Below are 20,028 nucleotides of genomic sequence, written 5' to 3' on the forward strand. Positions count from 1 at the left end.
TTGCCTCTGAATTGGAGGCTATGCCTTCAGTTCCCGGAACATCAAAATGTGTTTCTCTTTCCTTTTCTTCCATAAATATCCCTCATGTGAAGTCGATGGCAGAGCTAATAGGGAACATCTCTGACCCTGTAACAATTTCACATTTCCACATTCTCATACGTCAGTTTCCAATATGTAGCAAAATCCTCTTTACTACACTGCAGGATTTTACACATGGCCCAGCTAGGTTTCCAGATCTTAGGACCTCACCTCTCTTCTCCAGTGCTCAGGGTAAGGGTGAGGGGAGGGCATGGCCTTGAAAAGTGAGTGGGTACGTAAATATACTTTTGCTAGACTTTCCGTTTGACTTATATACTCTGAAAAATAGCAATTCCTGTTTAATATATAATGTTGAATGACATAAGCAACAGCCATCCATTGTCAAATTATTAAGGGTTGTCTCCTGTAACATTGCCAAGGGCTATCCTTAGTTGCCAGGTTTTGGCTCTGAGATCTCAAGGCCGCTTGTGGTGCTAGCCTGCCAAACTTAGATCCAACTATCTGACAGAGGAGTGTGAAAGTTAATTGTACTGATGTGATTGTTCTTCTTGGCACAAGATTTACTACTCTTCCAAAATGACTTGTCTTCCAAATTAAAAATTGTGGGAGGTATTGAGTAATGCTGCCTGTTGCCAATTCATAACTATGCTGTCTTCTTGCTTGTCTGAAATTGGTTGGTAAGAAGACATATATGTACTAGGTTGTATAAGTAAAATGAAGCCATTTATATCTTCTAATTCCAATTGTTGAGAAGACAGGAAAGCTTAGAGAAGAGAATGGTGCTGGGGAAAATAGAAGGAAAAAGGAAGAGGAGCCGACTAAGGGCAAGATGGATGGATGATATCCTTGAGGTGACTGGCTTGACCTTGAAGGAGCTGGGGCTGACAGGGAGCTCTGGTGTGGGCTGGTCCATGAGGTCATGAAGAGTCAGAAGCAAATGAATGAATAAACAACAAGAACAACTTCCAATTGTACTGCAAACCTCTTCAATGGAAATGTGAATGGGTATGAGGCAAGGGAGACAGATGTTGCCTGCACTACAACACTGCAGAAAAATAAAAAGAAAGGCATGCAGGGAGGAAGAGTTCAGTTTCCAAGAGAAGTAAGGTAGAAAAAGTTTAAAAACTCTAGAGCTGCATGCTTGCCCAATAAGAATTAATTTCAAGAGTCTTAATTTCTGTGGGACTAGAATTGGAAAATGTTGGAATAAATTGCAACCTGCAATCTTCAGAGCTTTCACTTGTTTGGATTTCTATCATGTTAATGTCTGTGCTTGACCCAGGGGGGCATCTAAAGCACTCTACCGTTTTATAGCATGGCCAGTAGACGGCTCATAATCATTTGACTCTTGGTGATGGATTTGTCGGTATGGCTGTTTTTTTCACAGCTTGAGATTTGATGTCAAAATCTGTTAATCCTTCTATGTTCTACAGCCCTGATGTTTTACAACTAGGATGATTGATTGGCAAAAAATGAATGTGCAGTTTCTGGCCAGTTAAACCCTGTTTGATAAAAAGGTACTCTATAACCAAAGAGTTTTTTTTGCTGCCCTGTTCATAGTCAACCACTAGAAAACTGTAGTAAAATCAAAACTAGAGCATTTTATGCAGAGTGATCCAAAATATCTTAGAGGTGTGCAAAATGCCAAAAATCCATTCAATTTCTAATTATGAAGTTTGGGTGACCCCTGCTTTGTTTCTAAAGTTTTTTGATAAATTTGTAAGGGGTCCGTTTCATTTCTAATACAAAGTTCCTAAAATCTTGTTACTTTTCATTTCGTTATTCTGCCCAATTACGCAAATGGGGACACTTCGGGGCTCCTTTCTCTCTCATTTCTTTTGGCTATCAGGGTGAAACTTGCTACAGTTGTAGCACATATTTGCCACTGTAATTAAAAAGAAATTACAAGAGCTATCCCCTTAGATTTCTCTCCAATGTCATAATATAATCAGAGCATCATTACTCTCAGTTTTCAGAAAGATGGACACATCCTCTGAGTTTTGGGGAATTTTTAAAGTTTTGACAAAAACATACTTTAAAAAAAACATTATAGCTCAGCTATCCCCTTGCATTTCTCTACAATGTCATGGCATAAGGGCATAAAGTAAGCACTGAACTTTGTAGAATTATACTTTTGAACCAATAATAGATTTTTAATATGTGAAAGGAAAGGAAAGGAAAGGAAAGGAAGAGGTTGGTAGTTGCAGTTGGTACTTGGTAGTAATACAGTTGACCACCAAATTGGGCACAGGCTGATAAAAATACTATGCTCTGGGTCACTGTTACAGTAGAGTTCTGGGGTACTTGCACAAATCTCTTCTCAGTTAAGGTCAAGGCTTGAAGACTTTTTTTTAAAAAATGAAATCTCTCTTGAATATCACCAACAAATTTGGATATTGAAACATTGTGATCCTATTGCTTTCTGGCTATTCTAAAGGATCATTTTTGCCATAAAGCATCTCACAAAAGCACACTGAGAAAAACTTAGTGGCCATCCACCCATCAAATGTTAATTTCATGCAGCAGCAGCTGTTGTTACACCACTGCAAGTAGTTTTCAAGATGTAGTGGAAGGGAGTCTCCTCTGCTATCTTCTACGATGCCTTTTTTGCTGGATACAGATTGGCACTCAGGTGCTACCTATACCCCATCTCCAGCCACTGGAGACTTGTCCCATTTCATTTCCAGCTTTTGTTGTGGGGCCCGATCCATTTTCAGAAAGCCTCCCAAAATTGAGAGGGTCGTTTTTGATTGTTTTGTTTTGGGGGCCTGAATATTGGCCCATTATGTGGGGTGGATTCTCATCCACTGGCTCCCCTTCCTGAGGCCTTCGGCTGCCTGGCAAGCACTGCACTTTTTCTCTTCCTCCTCCCTTCTTCCCTCCCTCCCTCCCTCCTGCCCTCAATGCCCTGTATTAACTCACGGGAGTAATGGCCAAGCAGCCCCACATCCAGACCTCAGCAAGCAAGCAGGAAGGAACCACTGCCCCTCCCTCCTTTCAGCTTGGAGAGTGTGGTAGGTGGCAGGGCATGTGTGTGTGGTAGGTTGTGTGACTGTGCAGGCACTTGGCTGCAGGCAGGCACTCACATAACCTCAGAAGGCCCAACACACACACATATATCCAGTCACCTCTTGATGTGTTTTCTTTCACTTTACCATTAAAATTACAATTTAGTTGAATTAAATTAAAATGCTCCCCATGACTCTAATGGACATGGGATCAATTCTGCCATGATTTTGGATGCGGTGATTGTTAGATTTTCAATGACCTTCAAAAAAAAGAAAAAAGAAAATCAGAAGCCAACTGGTTATTACTATTATTATTACGATTATGATTATTATTAACTTTATTTATACTCTGCCTTTCTACTTGTGGGGACCCAAGGCAACTCACAATTCCACAAAAGTTTCAAAAGTGCAATACAAAAGCTAAAAATAAATAAATGACAACAGTGTGGTTTTAAAAAGATCTCCTTGGCCTAAAAATCTCGGGGTAAGAACATAATGAAATCCCCCTCAACTCTCAAGAATAGTAGAAAATCTTTTAGTTGTATATATTTAAAAGTCAAAACATTTTCTTTAAAATGGGGAAATTATAGGCCCCAGAGGGGTAATCTCAAAGACAACCTTAGTCTAGGAAGTGAATTATATTTCTTTGTATTACAATGGATACCGAATTTCTCCTTATTCCTACAGTTGATTTATTATAAAACATGATGTTATGGTGCTTAATTTGTAAAATCATAGCCTAATTTGATGCTTAATAGGCTTTTCCTTAATCCCTCCTTATTATCCAACATTTTCACTTATCCAATGCTTTTATTTTTCAGTGATTGGTTTGGAGGGGGGGGGGACGCCCAAAATCTGTTCGCCTACACTTGAAAAAAACCTAGGGCCGGCTCTGCCTTCCCACATATGTTTGTTGTCACAGAAACTGTTTTCAAAAACATCCATCTATAAAACACACTTTTGTCAGAAATGACCCATGGTATTCTTCATGCACAATCAAAAAAAGAGGCCATGGGTGGTCTCTGATGAGGAGTTGTTAACTGTGTGCACAATAGCTCCTTGCAGCTCACCTAGACAATAAAATAGAAAATATCAAAAGGATAATAGTCAATTTTGTTCACATTTTCTGACGTGTTGACACATTTCGCTGAAAGTATATTTCTTTCTGAGTTCAGCTGTATGACATCAAGGGTAAAGTCCAAGAACTACTGGAGTGGAATATCTACAAAGCCTATGAACGTACTGCAAAATTGGTTATTAATGAGAGAAAAAATAATGATGAACAAATCTAGTTTTTGTCCTTTTTGCATATCATGTTTTGAAGCCCATGATTGCACATCTTTTTATTTGTGTTTTGAATTATTAAATCCCCTGAAAATGTTGTTCCATATATATTAGTGTATTTTTATTTTCAGCAGCTGCGAAATGCATCACAGTGTTAGGAGGCAACAAAGTTCTGAAGTTTTACGTTAGTTTGTAAAGTACAGAAAATTTCAATTCATAGAAAGGTAGAGAGAAATTCAATTCATAGAAAATGCTCAACTTTGAGACCATTTTTCAAAGCACCACGAATTGTGCCATGTTGTTGTTATTTTCATTTTGTTGTGTGCCTCAAAGTCATTTCCAACTTATGGCAACCCTAAGGTAAACCTCTCATGGTAGTTTCTCATTGTTATTTAAAGGAGGGGCAAGAACATTGAAAATATGTTTTAATGTTTCTCAACTACATATTACCTAAGCAGGGCAAAGTTATATTGAAAATGTGTTTGTAATGTTTTTGCTTATTAGGGTATGATGTACTTAGAAGAAAGAAGACTGGTTCATCGAGACTTGGCAGCTCGAAATGTCCTGGTAAAATCACCAAACCACGTGAAGATCACGGACTTTGGCCTGGCCCGACTATTGGAAGGGGATGAAAAGGAATACAGTGCAGATGGTGGGAAGGTGTGTGCTACAGTCTGATAAATTGGCTATATATATATTCTAATTCCAAACTAAATTATGTACCACTTAATACACTATAATAGTATGTATATATGTGTGTGTGCATGTGTATATTTATATATATGTGTGTGTGTGTGAGAGAGAGAGAGAGAGAGAGATGCAGAGGTTTTTATAAGCCAAGTGATTGCTCTGGATAACTTCTTCAAGCAAAAGTATAAAAAAAGTAATAGAAAGGATGGTGAAAAACCTAGGGGTGGGGGTCCCTCCTTTGAGTTTTAAGATTTTTTTTCATGTCAGGAGCGACTTGAAAAACTGCAAGTTGCTTCTATTGTGAAAGAATTGGCCATCTGCAAGGATATTGCCCAGGGGACACCCGGATGTTTAATGTTTTACCATCCTTGTGGAAGGCTTCTCTCATGTCGCTGCATGGAGCTGGAGCTGACAGAGGGAGCTCATCCACGCTCTCCCTGGGTTGCATTTGAACCGGCAATCTTCAGGCCAGCAACCCAGCCTTTAAGTCAGCAGTCTGCTGGCACAAGGGTTTAACCCATTTTACCACTGGGAGCTCAGTTTTAAGAACTAATATGTTAACAAATATATATGATAAAATTCATTGAGTCCTCCATTTTTGTTTTCATGCCACTGAACAACGGCAACCATCCATAAAATAATTTCTTTCTGGATTTTGAAGCTTTGAGTGTTTTGGTCTTGTTTGAAAAGTTCATCCACTAGGATTTTTTCATCCTTGTTTACTCTCACTTCCCACAATTTTTTTGTAGACCACAAGCTTCTCTCCCCCCCCTCCCTCCCTCCCTCTCTCTCTCTCTTTAGGAAGGAATTCTCAGAAGTGGTTCTGCTACACTCTTCCCCTGAAATATAGCCTGTAGCACCTGAAATTCCATGATGGTCTCCCATACAAGTAGTAACCAAGGCTGATCCTGCTTAGCTTCAAGGATCAGATGAGATCTGGTGCTTTTAGGGCAGGGGTATCAAACCCATTTTCATCAAGGCCCTCTTCAGCCTTGTGGTTGCCTTCAAAAGGCTGTTGAATCCATGAATGTAAAATCCGTGAACACAGAGGGCCAACTATATATATATATATATATTTACATAATGGTTGGTGCTCTTTTGTTTTTACCCAGTTTTTGGTCCCCAGATGTTATTGAATGATAATTCCCACCACTTTCAGATGTGTGGACTAGGAATGATGGGAATTGCAATCCCACAGGACTTGTAGTTCTGAGTTTGGGAAAAAATTAAATGACATCACATCCACAAGGCTTGTATCTCACTTCAACCCCCTCTCCTGACTAAACAGAATAAGCTGCAGCCTTCCATATGTTATGATGTTCCTGTATCCTAACTTCCATCAGTTCTATGATAATGATAAGAAATATAGAAGGTGTAGCCCAGCATCTGGGGGGCCACATGAAATGACATGGAGGGCTGAATTCAGCCCGCGGGCCTTGAGTTTGACACATGTACTCTAAGGTATTTAAGTGGATAGGGGCTTACTGTTTAATAATAAAACCTACAGTTGTAGCTTTCTAAAAAAAAAAAAAAAAAACCAAGCCAACCCCTTCTACCATCCAACTCTTAAACCTGGATATTTATTTGGTTTGTGGAGACATTTCATAGAATAATGTTCTTTTATATGCTGATTGGTTTTATTTTTTTCTTTCTCTCCCACCCTAGATGCCGATTAAATGGATGGCTCTTGAGTGTATACATTACAGGAAATTCACACATCAAACTGACGTTTGGAGCTACGGTAAAGCTGATCACATGTGTTAATAGTCAATAAATAATCACTTTGAATTGATTTGTCTATTAACATTTATCATATTTCCTTTTATAAAAGTGTAAAGAACTGTGATAACCCTGAACAGCTTTATGCAGAAGGCCTGGTTGATTTACTAAACATTTCTGGTTAGAAGACATAGAGTCATTTCTGCCTAGGATGCTAAGGAAATGCCCCTGAGAGCCAGTGCAATGCAGTTAAAGACAGTATGGTGTAGTGGCAGAAGTGTTCTTCTTATTCGCTACATCATGGGATTTGTAGTTTGGTGAAGCACCAGCACTCTTTGGCAGAGAAAGCTAAAGACCTTGTAACACTGCAAATCCTATGATTCTATAGCAGTAATCCATGACATTTTAATTGGTGTCAAACTGTTCTAGTTGTACAGTGTAGATGTACTCTATAATTTGGGAAATCCAGATTTAAGTTGCAATAAAATCATGAAAGTCATTGTGTAGCTTTATCACAGTCCCTCTTTCAGACTGTCCTACTTCACAGGATAATGTGTGCAGCAGATGCGTGCATTGTCTTGTAGGCTTGTGTATTTCAACTGAACCTCAATCTGTTTCTGCTGGCAGAATTCTGGGAGACCAGGCGGTCCATTTTCGCATGCTTCCCGAAATAGGGTGGGTTGATTTCCAGTGCGCAGCCGAAAGATCTGGGAAGATCCGGCCCATTGGTGGTAATGGGGAACTTACAAGGCTCCCATTTCCATTCCTGGGATCCTTTCCTTTCTTCTTTTCAAGGGAGTCTGGGTTTGAAGAATGGGGTTATGGAAGCATCCTTCCTGGGAACTTTTCCTTAGACACAGCTTGCGCAAGACACATTATGGCATTCTTCTATCCTGATTGGCCCAACAGGCAGGGCTCACAGGAAAACCCCTTGCAAGCAGCATATGGCAGCCTCTCCACACCACATGGTGCTTAATAGGGAAGGAGGAGCTGTAATCGGTTGCCACGTGGTCCCATAACAGACAAAAAACGTGACAGCTGATCCCTTACCGTTATGGCCATCCGACCAAGCCGAACAAGCCAGATTGGCTGAAGCAAGCCAACCACTCCAAATCCATGCACAAGCCTACTGCCTTGAACTCACTAAAAAAAAAAAAAAACAGCAATTGCCAATTGGCTCTAAAGGTAAACAAATAAAATAATGTGAGGATTAATGCTCTTACCCCAGTCTGTATCTCTTCTTTTCCCACAGCAACTCTTCCTCTGTTTGTGATATGTAGAAGTGTGGCAGTGAGCCATAATTTTCGGCATGCCTTTGAGAAAGCTATGCTGAAAAGCTGCAATTTTAATTTTAAAAAATAGGCTTATGTGATTTGCGTACAACAATCAGATAAAAGAAGCTTATTATAATATAGAACAAACATTGAAAAGACGGGAACTAAGTGGAAAGCTAGGGTGACTGATTAACATGGGTTCCATTTCAATTTCTCAAATGGTCTTAACATCTGTTAAAGAAATTGGTTAAAAAAGAAATGTCAGTTGCACAAGGAACCTTTGAAATCCAGAACTAGGGGATTTATTTAATTGTGTTAATTAGAATATCAAGATAAACTCATTGGCATCTGTTTAGCTGTTTGCTTCCAGAGCAGGTATTTCAGCTGTTACTGGTGTGATACTTTGCACCTTTGTCAGATGGAATTAGAGAGCATGAAGCCTATGTGCACTATACAATTAAGATGTACAACACCACTTGCTATTCCAAAAGGGCTCTCCAAAATAAAGCCTGCTTGGCCATTCTGTAATTCACCATACAAGGAGAAAAACTCATTCTGTCATCACTTTCCTCATACTAATGCAATGCACAAATAGAAGGGAGCCTGTTGGGTCCATGGGACTTCTCCATGCTAGCTAATAATATAGAAGGAGAAATCAGGCCAGTGGCCTTTACAGATACTAGAGCAGTGGTTCTCAATCTGTGGGTCCCCAGATGTTTTGGCCTACAACTCCCAGAAATCCCAGCCAATTTACCAGCGGTAAGGATTTCTGGGAGTTGAAGGCCAAAACATCTGGGGACCCACAGGTTGCAAACCACTGTACTAGAGGCTCTCTTCTTCAGAGGTGTTGCTCTTGCGTGAGAAAAATGACTGTTAGCACACCTCTCTCTTTGTGTTTGCACATACAGTAGAGTCTCATTTATCCAAGCTAAACGGGCCAGCAGAAGCTTGGATAAGCGAATATCTTGGATAATAAGGAGGGATTAAGGAAAAGCCTATTAAACGTAAAATTAGGTTATGATTTTACAAATTAAGCACCAAAACATCATGTTATACAACAAGTTTGACAGAAAAAGTAGTTCAATACACAGTAATGTTATGTTGTAATTACTGTATTTACGAATTTAGCACCAAAATATCATGATATATTGAAAACATTGACTACAAAAATGGCTTGGATTATCCAGAGGCTTGGATAAGCGAGGCTTGGATAAGTGAGACTCTACTGTACTTACTGAATCCCTGAATATTGCCATAGTTGGCTTCATGGTAGAAACTGAAATGTCACCATGCATTTTTAATCTGTGGATAACAATGCAATGCTGTTTGGCTTTGCAAAGTTGTTTGTATGCAAAGCCATCTTCTGATTCTTCTGCAACATATTGCTATAGTAAAAAAAAAATGGAGGTATTGACTCAATAGCATAAGCCAACTGGATCAGGGATTATTCATGGCTATGCTGTGGTGACCAGTTCCATAGCTTCCTTCAACACCAATACTATTGCAGTTCTTCCATTTCTCTCAACCCACAACTGCCATATGGTCAGAGATGTGCCATCTGATACTGTATGCCAATATTGATGCCATTCATTTATATCTCTGAACGATCCGAATAAAGGAAAGGACAACAACTACTTCCTACTGTGGTTTGAGCTCTGCTGGGAAATAAGTTAATTTCCCAAGACAAGTGTGAAAAGGGGAGGGAGAGAAAGAGACATTGTGAGGTAATTTGAGACTTTCCTTCATAAAAATCCCATAAATCAAAATTAGATATATGCCTGTCAGATGCACTGTCTGAGTAACTGTATACATTCCCCTTTTCAAAGGGCTGCAGAATAGTAATGGGTTTTCTGAGAGAAAGAGAAGTGCAAACTACACTGGATTAGTGGATCATCTTTTAGAAGCTGAGTGGGAAAAGTGAGTAAGAAGGAAGGGTCTAGGTATGTTGGTGAAACTCTGAGTTATATCTTTCCTTTAAACAAGGATTTGGGAATGTGTTTACTTTTAATAGTTCACACCACTCTCTCTACAAACAATTTATTTTGTTGCATGGAAACAGAGGCTCAGCAATCCCGCAGGCTAGACAGGGCTTAAACGGCTGTTTTTGGTGTGTCTGTTATAAGCTTTGCTAGCAGCAGCTTCAGATCCAGAGGCTATTAAGGGAAAAGAAAGCTTTCTTTACTGACTTATATTTCCGTGCTTAGTGTCTGTTCAGTGAATATATTATTTGGTCCCTCAAACTTTAATTTGTATACAGTACAGCTTTTTACAGTTGCATATTCACAACGGCTACATATTCAGGATCCTTATAAAGCCCCTAGTTTAGTCCTCCCTAGGGGGTAGACAGGCACTGTGAAAGTCCCTAAACCTCGCATACCAGTAAGTAGCTGCTGGGATTGATGAGGGTCCATTCCTCTGTTGATCAGCGAGCAGTTGCTTCACATCTCTTAACACACACAACAATATCCAGCATCAGGAGGATTTGCAACAGGAGTCCTTTTTCTGCCTATTGCACCAGAGATTGATCATGGGAATAGGTTGGAAAATCAGGCAGCGGCTTCTTGGTTAACAGGTGAGAGGACCCTTGTCAATCCCAGTGGCTGCTTTCTGATAATTGGAGATTGAGGGGCTCGCTCCAGAATTCAATTGCCACAGATGGGCCAGATCTAGCCACATTTTTCAGCTAAGGACCAAAAACGGCTATTCGGCTACCCACCCATTTTTAGGAGGCATGCAAAAACAGATCCGGGGATCTCCCAAAAATCGGCCAGTAGAAGCTGATCGAGGTTCAGCCGAAATGCACAAGCCGACTGGATATCTCTCAACTGGGGATGTAAATCTACAAACTGTTTCATTCTCTCATGTAAAGATGAATAATTAAAGCCATTTAAAAATGCTCCTGTGTGTTCCCTCTCAGAGTAATTCTTTATAACAGGTTTTGGGAATCAAGTCCCAGAAGAAATTTCCCAAAATTATCTCTGGTCTATTATTACCCCCTGTGGAAATTCTCAGTTGTTGGGAAATCTATTTTTCAACCTAGGAATGAATAAGTGTGAATAATTTCATCGCTACTCCCAACTGAACTCAACCCATTCACCACCTTCCTTTGCTTTTTCCTCCTGGCATGGACATTATTCTTATATAATGGTAACGGCACTCCATGCAGTCATGCCGGCCACATGACTTTGCAGGTGTCTACGGACAACACTGGCTCTTCAGCTTAGAAATAGAGATGGGCACCAACTCCCAAAGTTGGACATGACTAGACTTAATGTCAGGGGGAAACCTTTACCTAATGGTGACTGATGCAGGATGGTATCCATTCCCTCATCATCACTGTGTTGGAAGGTATGCTGTAGGAAAAGGTGAAAAAATGTCATAGGCTGTAGGAAAAGGTAAAAAGTGGAGAAAACAATTGCACATATTTCTATGTGCTAGTGATATATATCATGTTTCCCACTCTTCAGGATAGAAGTGACAGCCTGCAAGATATGATTGCTATGTTAGAAAGCCTATTTTAAATGACCTTTAAAATATAAGAATTTAAAAATCCAAACAAAGAAAGCTGCTGGGACAACAGATCATTTTTTGATATTAAAGTTTGTCTTTGGGGATATATTCATGGTGGAGTGTATGTTATTTATCTTTCTTCTTAGCTGCAAAGAAAAAATAATAATCTTGAGGACATTTGAAAATAGTATCACAGTTATAGAAATACTGTACTATCATAACTCAGATCCATAAGAGGCTTTGAAATGTACGTGTATTCCACTGTTATCACATGACTTGAAACATAAAACAATATAGCTTTATTTTGTTTTGGCAAAGTTGATACAGTAATTTTGAGGAAATGTTATGTTTTTGAAAATAATAATTTTAGATTAGCCATTTGTTTGCTTTCTCATGGGGAGATAAAAAAATCGAGCTATCCTTTTTGTTGGCATTTCCACTACCTTTCCCATTCTAAATAATATCATTTTTCCTTACCTGTAATTACACTTGTCCTGCATTCATCCTCCAGGTCTCATGTTGTCAAATATTGAAAGGCTCCAAATATTGTATGTCATTTTATTTGGAGTCTTGCAAGGACAAAATATGAGTATCCCAACTTTAAATCTGGTTTACCTCTAATGAAAGTTGCCGGAATTCAATGGGGATTTCCAGCTTTCTCTGTATATTATATTGTATTTTATAGATTTATGGAAAATACGTTTTCTATTTTGGATTTGAACATGTGGTGGGTGCAACTAAACTGTCATAGACAGAATGCCACCAAATAGAGTACAACACAGTTTATTGAAGTTACAGAACTAAAAAATGCCCGTAGAAAACAAAGGACTAGGCAAACACTTGTCTTCAGTGTGAAAAGTAACAGAAACAGCTCCGTTTGAATTAAAACGGTTCGAAGGAATAAACCGGATTAAACAGGAGTTTAATCCGGACTAACTCAAAAGTGCTTACTTCAGCCTGGCAATTTAAACAAACAAAAGTTGGTAAACAAAGGTCAAAATGAACACCAAAAGCTGGCAGCAGATTCCTCTCTGCTACCCAAAAGCTACAGATGAGTAACTCAGGCTGTTACTCCTCCGTGCAACGAGCGAAATCCGGGTCCAGGCACATCCCAGTTCATAACTCCTCATCGCTGTCAGCTGCTATCCTAATTCCAGGTGCCTCATCATCATCATCCTCATCAGAGCTAAAACACCTTTGACTACGCCCCACAGCATCCCCAGCTGTGGATCCCACTCCATCCCTCCAACCCGTCCATGGGTCTGATCCTGCAACCCGCCAATCGCCTCCCATGCTAACATTGCCGGTGACACCCAAATCCTCCCTCACACGAGTCCATTCCATGTCATCCTCCTCTGAGCTAACCATTTCTTCCTCCATTCCCTCGGTAAAACCCTCAAATGAGTCTTCATCTGTTGGTTCTGCAAATAAGTCCCGGAGCCGTTTCCTTTCTCGCTCCTCAAAAGAGTCTGACTCTCGAGGAGTCTTACGTACCGGAGCCAGAAGGTTCAACCATAACATAAACCCACTGGCTAGGAATATTTTCAACTCAATATGCCATGATCCACTAAAAAGTTACTTTGTGGAAGATCCATTGAGGCTTTGGAATGAATAGGAGCTGCACAAGCAAAGGCTATAATATTCGTTTCTGTGTGGCTTACACATATGAACTTCTCATAAACTGCAGTAAGACAGAAAAGATTGCTAGTGTTTATGTGGAATCAAGGTCTTATCAGTAAGCCATCATATTCATCAAAATAGGTTAGAATGGGCCATCTTTCTTTATGAACATATGTAGCAGTGGCCCAAACTCTTCTTCCACTTGATAGAGAAGCAGTGCTGTCACATTCCCATAGCATCAACACTGCAGTCAGCCAAGACTGAGATGGAAAATGGGCATACTCTATGAAGAGAACTGTTCAGGCCAACGTGCCTGGTTTTGACTGGTCCTTCCTCAGATATGAGATTTTTTGATAAGTGCCAGAGAAGATCATCCATTTGACCAGCTCAGGAGCACCATATATAAGGATGGTTGGGTGGCAGTGATAATTGAAGGGTAGCATGAACACAAAACTTCACCATTTTCTTTATTCTGTCTCACCAATTAACAGCAGCTTGTGTGTTGCTAAAATTTGAAATATATCAATAAGATATGAACTGACTTGTATTTTCCGCATATTTTATGTTGGCATACATTAATGATAGTGAGTGTTTGCGTTGTACTAAAATATGACTTTCACTCTGTTGCTGCAGGTGTCACTATTTGGGAGCTCATGACCTTTGGTGGAAAGCCCTATGATGGAATCCCAACAAGAGAAATCCCTGATTTGCTTGAGAAAGGGGAGCGCTTGCCACAGCCTCCTATCTGCACCATTGATGTTTACATGGTGATGGTGAAATGTGAGCACTGAGTAGTTCTTGTTCACTTGTAACTGTGTGGATAACTAGCGCTGAAGTGATATTCCTTTGCTGCTTGCATTCACTCTCAGAAGTCCTTTGTAATTCTGTGTGTCATTTTGAACCTTTATATTCAAATAGCTGCCAGATTCTGTCTGAATATTATGCGTGAGCATCTAGCAATTGTGAAGGATATGAGTCTGACTGTGAAGATTTCTGTTAGCTTGGATTCTTATTGCCAACAGATAGCATCAGACATTGTTGCTGTGAAGACAGAATTGTAACACACAAACTGCTGTCATTTCCATGACAATTGATTTGTTAGATGGTAGCATTTCACATAATTACAGTATCCAGGTAGTCACATAGTAAAGGCTGTAAGAGGGTGAAAGTTGGCTCCAAATGACATGATGAAGAAGAAAGAAAATCCAATATGTTTTATTAAAAAAGGAACTGGATTAACAGGATGAAACAAGCTGAGCCATTGGAAGCAGACATTTATATCCAGAATCTGTAGTTTATTATAGACTTTGATATGTTAGCTGCATATTGAATCCGTGGCATAATTTTTTTTGGGGGGGGGGAGGTTAAAAGCAAACAAAACATCATAGGAAATTATTTTTATTTTTGCTATTTGCATCTGGTTTTTCACCCAACATATCCTCCCCATCCCATGTGCACATGCTAGAAAATGTGACCCTGAAACTCACGCTTTTAATTTAAAAAGAATTAAGGAAGTCTCCATGGTGTTTCTGACTTAATTTAAATGAGATTAACAAGCAACCATTTCCTCCATATGGGGTTTGCTGCTCATGTGTACAGATGAAAACATTCCAACTATGAATATCATGAAGCTAATCCATCTAACCGCTCAAGTTGATAGATTGCAGCAGCATGCAGGAGGTTTTAATGCAAAGTGTCAACTAAATTCAGTGTCACAATGAGATGATACAATACCAGCGCATGCTGATGTTCAGACTCAGCTTGTACAGGTTGAGCAGGATAAGTGTTCTTTCCATTTGATATCACATAGCAGTTTAAGCAAGTCTCTCTATTCAGATTTCTAGAGGAGATGATAAACTAAGATCAAGGCCTCAGTGAATGGAGCAAAACATGTGTGGGTTCCTCATTCAGTTTGAAGATACAGCCCCTTGTTTCTCATGGGAAGTGATCAATCTGTTTCTGGGCTGCAATGTTTCACACTGTACATATGGGCTAATGTGACTGGGTGTCTCTCAGTCCAATGTCATCTGCCCATTAAAAAAGGTTTCCATTTACATGCTTATATTCTGGAGTAAAGAATTATTTCCTGCAAAGAATCACTGAGTCAGCTGCAGTTTTAAATGGTATGGCTTCAGCAAAGCTCAACAACCACAGGGTGAAGCCAAACTCATACACTTTGTTCTGAAAATCAAGGGTTTATTTGAATGCTGGTGTTTTGTGGGAAATAGCTCAATACTAAAAACACCTTGAGTATCTCTTATCTGAAATGATTGGAATCAAAAGTATTCCATATTTCAGATTTTTGAATACAGTAGAGTCTCACTTATCCAACATTCGCTTATCCAACGTTCTGGATTATCCAACGCATTTTTGTAGTCAATGTTTTCAATATATCATTATATCTTGGTGCTAAATTCGTAAATACAGTAATTACTACATAGCATTACTGTGCATTGAACTACTTTTTCTGTCAAATTTGTTGTCTAACATGATGTTCTGGTGCTTAATTTGTAAAATCATAACCTAATTTGATGTGTAATAGGCTTTTCCTTAATCTCTCCTTATTATCCAACATATTCGCTTATCCAACATTCTGCCGGCCCGTTTATGTTGGATAAGTGAGACTTTACTGTACTTGTATATACATAATGAGATGTCTTGGAGATGGAATCTAAGTCAAAACACAATATTCATTTATGTTTCATATATACACCTTATACACATAGCCTGAAGGCAATTTTATACATGCTTCAATGCATGAAACAAAATTTGTGTATACTGACTATCAGAAAGTGAAGGTGTCACTATCTCCGCCACACATGTGGACAATTTTGGACTGTTTTGGGATTTCGGAATTCCTCAAAAGAAGTACTCAACTTGTGAGAAATGAATGTATTAAGGAATACTAATAATGAAAAAAATGTATATGTTTGTATGCATGGGCATCATTAAAATGTATCTGTATAGTCCATTGGAGGAGCTTCTCACCTACATATGCATATTCTGGACTACACATAAATATCCAGCCACATGAAGTTTCCCCATTCGCTTCAGTGGATAAGAAACACATCCATGTTTCTTCACAATTGAAGCAACAGAGAATACTTTATATATACTTGTGAGGGCTTATTTGAAATCAGAATGCATGGTCAATGAGACGATGGTTGTTTCGGAATCAAACTTGTGATCATTACAAAATGAAACTGCTTAATATGTACCTGCAGGGATATGAGTTGATTCATATATTGCTCCATATATACGTTCTTTGCACAGTGAGGTTTTTTGCTTATGTAACTCTCAACTACAGGTACTTCCAAAACAGAATCACTTCATAAGTCATGCAACTGATTCAGCTTAGAGATTTTGGGAGAAGATTTGGTCATGTATACAGATTAGTTGAAAATCAAAGCAGGAATGAATAACAATAAGAGAGAGCTTAGATGGGGAAATGTAGAGCGCAAAGTGTAATATAGCACATTTTACAGCAATTAAGCTTGTAATAGATAAACTTAATATTTCAATGATTAGTAAATATTCAAATAACTTAAAAAGTAGATTTGTTGAATTCAGTAAATAATAAATGTTTTGACTGGACCATAAAATCAATGGATGCGATGAAGTAGAAAGCTATGATGTGAAGACATACTACAGTCACCAATTAAGCATTATTAAGTCCCATTGATACAAATTTGGTTAGAAATGTTAAGTTCATGACCAAATCAACTGAACTTTTTTTAAAAAAAAATGCTTAGTTTCAGCTGGATGATTCCTCAGATTTATGCTCCCCCATAAGAATTGTTTAATTAACTCCTCATCAAAAATCAATCATTGCTTGTTATTAATCAGAAACCTTTCTTTGGTCCCTATGCAATTTACAGGTTGGATGATTGATGCTGACAGTCGACCTAAGTTCAAAGAGCTAGCTGCTGAATTTTCAAGAATGGCTCGAGATCCTCAGAGATATCTGGTCATTCAGGTAAGCATAACCTTGGTATCTTCACTGGATGGCTTACATTCACCATCATAGATACATATACCAGTGGTTCTCAAACTGTGGGTCCCCAGATATTTTGGCCAACAACTCTCAGAAATCCCAGCCAGTTTACCAGCTGTTAGGATTTGTGGGAGTTGAAAGCTGGGGACCCACAGGTTGAGAACCACTGACATATACTAAGGAGCCAAATATTCTCTCAAACTCTCCAATCATGTACTCTCGTACCTGTATAACTCCTGATTCTCACATTCCCACTTGCTAAATTCCAAAAAAGAAAACAGAAAGGCAAAAGGTCTCCCTCAGGAGTAGATGGAAAGCACCCCAAGCTCAGCACTAGCAGGGACGCAGACGTCCTTTGGGGAAAAAAAGTTCCCTAAAGCCAGCCACAGCAAGGACTCTGCCCCAAGCCCCCAGCCAATTTCCCCCCAAAAAAACACAATATCGAACCAGCAACAACAGAAACACTCTACCCCCAGTTAGCCCTCTCTCCCCCAAACAAGCAAGCAGCAGCTTCCCAGCGCGCGCCAAACACCCTCTCTCCTCGGTATCCCAACCCAGAATGGCTTGGGTCGGCTGCGGTTGGGGATTTTTATAGAGATCCTCCACGTGGACACGGAGGACGCTAGCCGCCACCTTTGGCAGCCATCGTGGAAGACTCTGATTGGCCAGGGAGTGGCCATGTTAGGCTGCGCTAGGCTCCCATTCATGTTAGGTTGCAGAAACAAACAAACAAACAAAATAATTTTTAAAAAATATTTTTAAAAAATTTTGGAAGGAAAAAAATTAACAAAAATTTTAAGAAACAATTAGAGAATGGGCCAACGATGGTTCGAATTACATTGCCAGTTGTGCCCAGGGAAAACGTTTCAATACTCGTTTCAAAAAACGAGAACAATCCGAAATAATTACAAAACGAGAAACATAACGAATATTTGGACAACCCTAGTGTGTGCAAATCTAGGAAGGGGCGCAGCTGACAAATCGGCCAAAGCTGATTCAGATTGACTCCCATGGCCTAGGCTTCTTCAAATTTTCCTTCTGTCCCACCTCACGTATGAAAAGGAACCTTTAAGAATAGGACTATTGTTTTAAGAAATGACTTGACTATGAATGGATGCATATGGCACATTTATTTTCTCCCATCTTCATTACAAGTTTTCATTACATTTATGAAGGCAACCTTAACTTTTGGTAAGTTCCTTTCAAAAACAAACCAAATGAAATTCTCAACTTTCTTCATTTGCCAACTAACTTATCCAAACTCACAAATAAGTACAGGAATTTGTCGGCATGGAAAGAAATGTGTTCTGCTTGTTTGACAAATAGTTGTTAAAGAGGCAGGACCTCTTGGAGAAAAAGAAGAGTTGACACCTATTCCGTACATAAATTCTTCATGCATGTTTTCAGTTAAAATGAGTCTCCATTTTGGTCTACTTCATAGTTTAAAAATTCCAGGGTCTAAAATTGCTCAAGTTGAGACAAAATTTGGCAATTCATTCTACCTAGGGTGATGTGTGATTTTTAAGCCAATCCCTTACGAAAAAGTAGTAAAAATTAATTAAAACTGGGAGAGATATAACGACATACAGGACTTCAAGATCTCATGTTGGGAGCAATGCAACCCCCAACTGCTGGCACTTCTCCAATCCTGCCTTACATTAACTGAGACTATGGCAACCCACAGTTTGTGTCTGTTGCTTTGTATCTGAAAGTACTCATAAGAATGTGAAGATGTTCCCCATGGGAGCTGGTCAGGCTGGTGACTGTAAGGATTAAATATTTATTCCATCGCCACAGGCAAGTGAGAGTTGTTGCTGTACTAGCCAACCTCTTTTCCCTCTCTCAGTAAGAGAGCTGCATTTGGTGGCTTAATTTGTCTTTCAATGCTGTTCCTGTTATTATGTTAACACCAGGCAGGACAACAAAGATAAAATGAAGTTTCTGCAAGATGATTTATTTTGCTTTGCAGCCGTGTCCTTTTTACACATCCATTAGCATCTGCTCAGTATGGTATCCGTAGAAATATATTGGATTCTCCTATTCAGCCAAACTAAAGCAGAATTAACCTTTTCCTCCCTTCTCAAAAAACAACCCTCCAAACCACTATTAAAAAAAATCAATACCTTAATATTTAGTTTCCATGCTAGGGAGAGATTCTTTTTAAGCACTGTGCTAATAACTCAGGTAGGAGTAGAAGGAATCAATTTTTCTACCCATTGGGGATTGGGGCTTTTATAGCAGCTGTATGTACAAATTGGCTTATATAAAAATACTGAATGTCACTATCCTAAATTGTTTACCAAAGTGGTGGTCTCTGTTTCAGAATTAGAAGTCTGAAAGAGATAAGGCAGTAGCCTAGATCAGATCCATGTAATAGAGGAAGATAATATCATTTCAGGAAATGAAGGGGTTGGGATTCTGGTGGCAGATAGGACTAGGAATCTAGGGCTAAGAGTGTATTTACACTGCAGAATTAATTCAGTTTGACACCACTTTAACTTCCATAGCTTAATACTTCCATCACCACAAAAGGAACCATTTCTTTTTTTCTTTCCAAGTTCACATCAAAATCCAATTGTCATTTTTAACTTCAATACTACACATTATACATATAACAACAATCATATCTTGTCACAGGAGCTAGAGAATCCCCCCCTCCAATTACAAGAACATTTTGAATGGGGGCTAGGTTTAATTGAGTTTTCTTCTTCATATAATTTTGAGGAAATATTAAGAAAAATTGATTTATTAGGCAGAAATATGCAGAAAGCATAATGTTTTCAGAGAAGCAAAATAATCAAATGCATTGTGTCAGTATGATTTGGCATGATGTGACAGTATCTGTAGCCAGGCAGACAAATTATGAGGAAAGTATCCAAAGTGTTCATTT

The 20,028-nt window shown here is 39.1% G+C and overlaps 1 protein-coding gene across 7 annotated transcripts in view; it reads left to right on the forward strand.

The window, feature by feature from the left end:
* The window catches only part of erbb4 (erb-b2 receptor tyrosine kinase 4), a 1,019,841-nt gene that overhangs the window by 963,385 nt on the left and 36,428 nt on the right, over nt 1–20,028 (forward strand). For all 7 annotated transcript variants that reach the window (XM_062969123.1, XM_062969126.1, XM_008113453.3 and 4 more), the window contains 4 exons: nt 4,836–4,991; nt 6,687–6,762; nt 13,778–13,924; nt 17,023–17,120. In XM_062969123.1, coding sequence (XP_062825193.1) covers nt 4,836–4,991; nt 6,687–6,762; nt 13,778–13,924; nt 17,023–17,120 — 477 coding nt within the window. The remainder of the gene's footprint in view (nt 1–4,835; nt 4,992–6,686; nt 6,763–13,777; nt 13,925–17,022; nt 17,121–20,028) is intronic.

Source organism: Anolis carolinensis, chromosome 1 (genome assembly GCF_035594765.1).
Source record: "Anolis carolinensis isolate JA03-04 chromosome 1, rAnoCar3.1.pri, whole genome shotgun sequence".
Classification (NCBI taxonomy): Eukaryota; Metazoa; Chordata; class Lepidosauria; order Squamata; family Dactyloidae; genus Anolis; species Anolis carolinensis.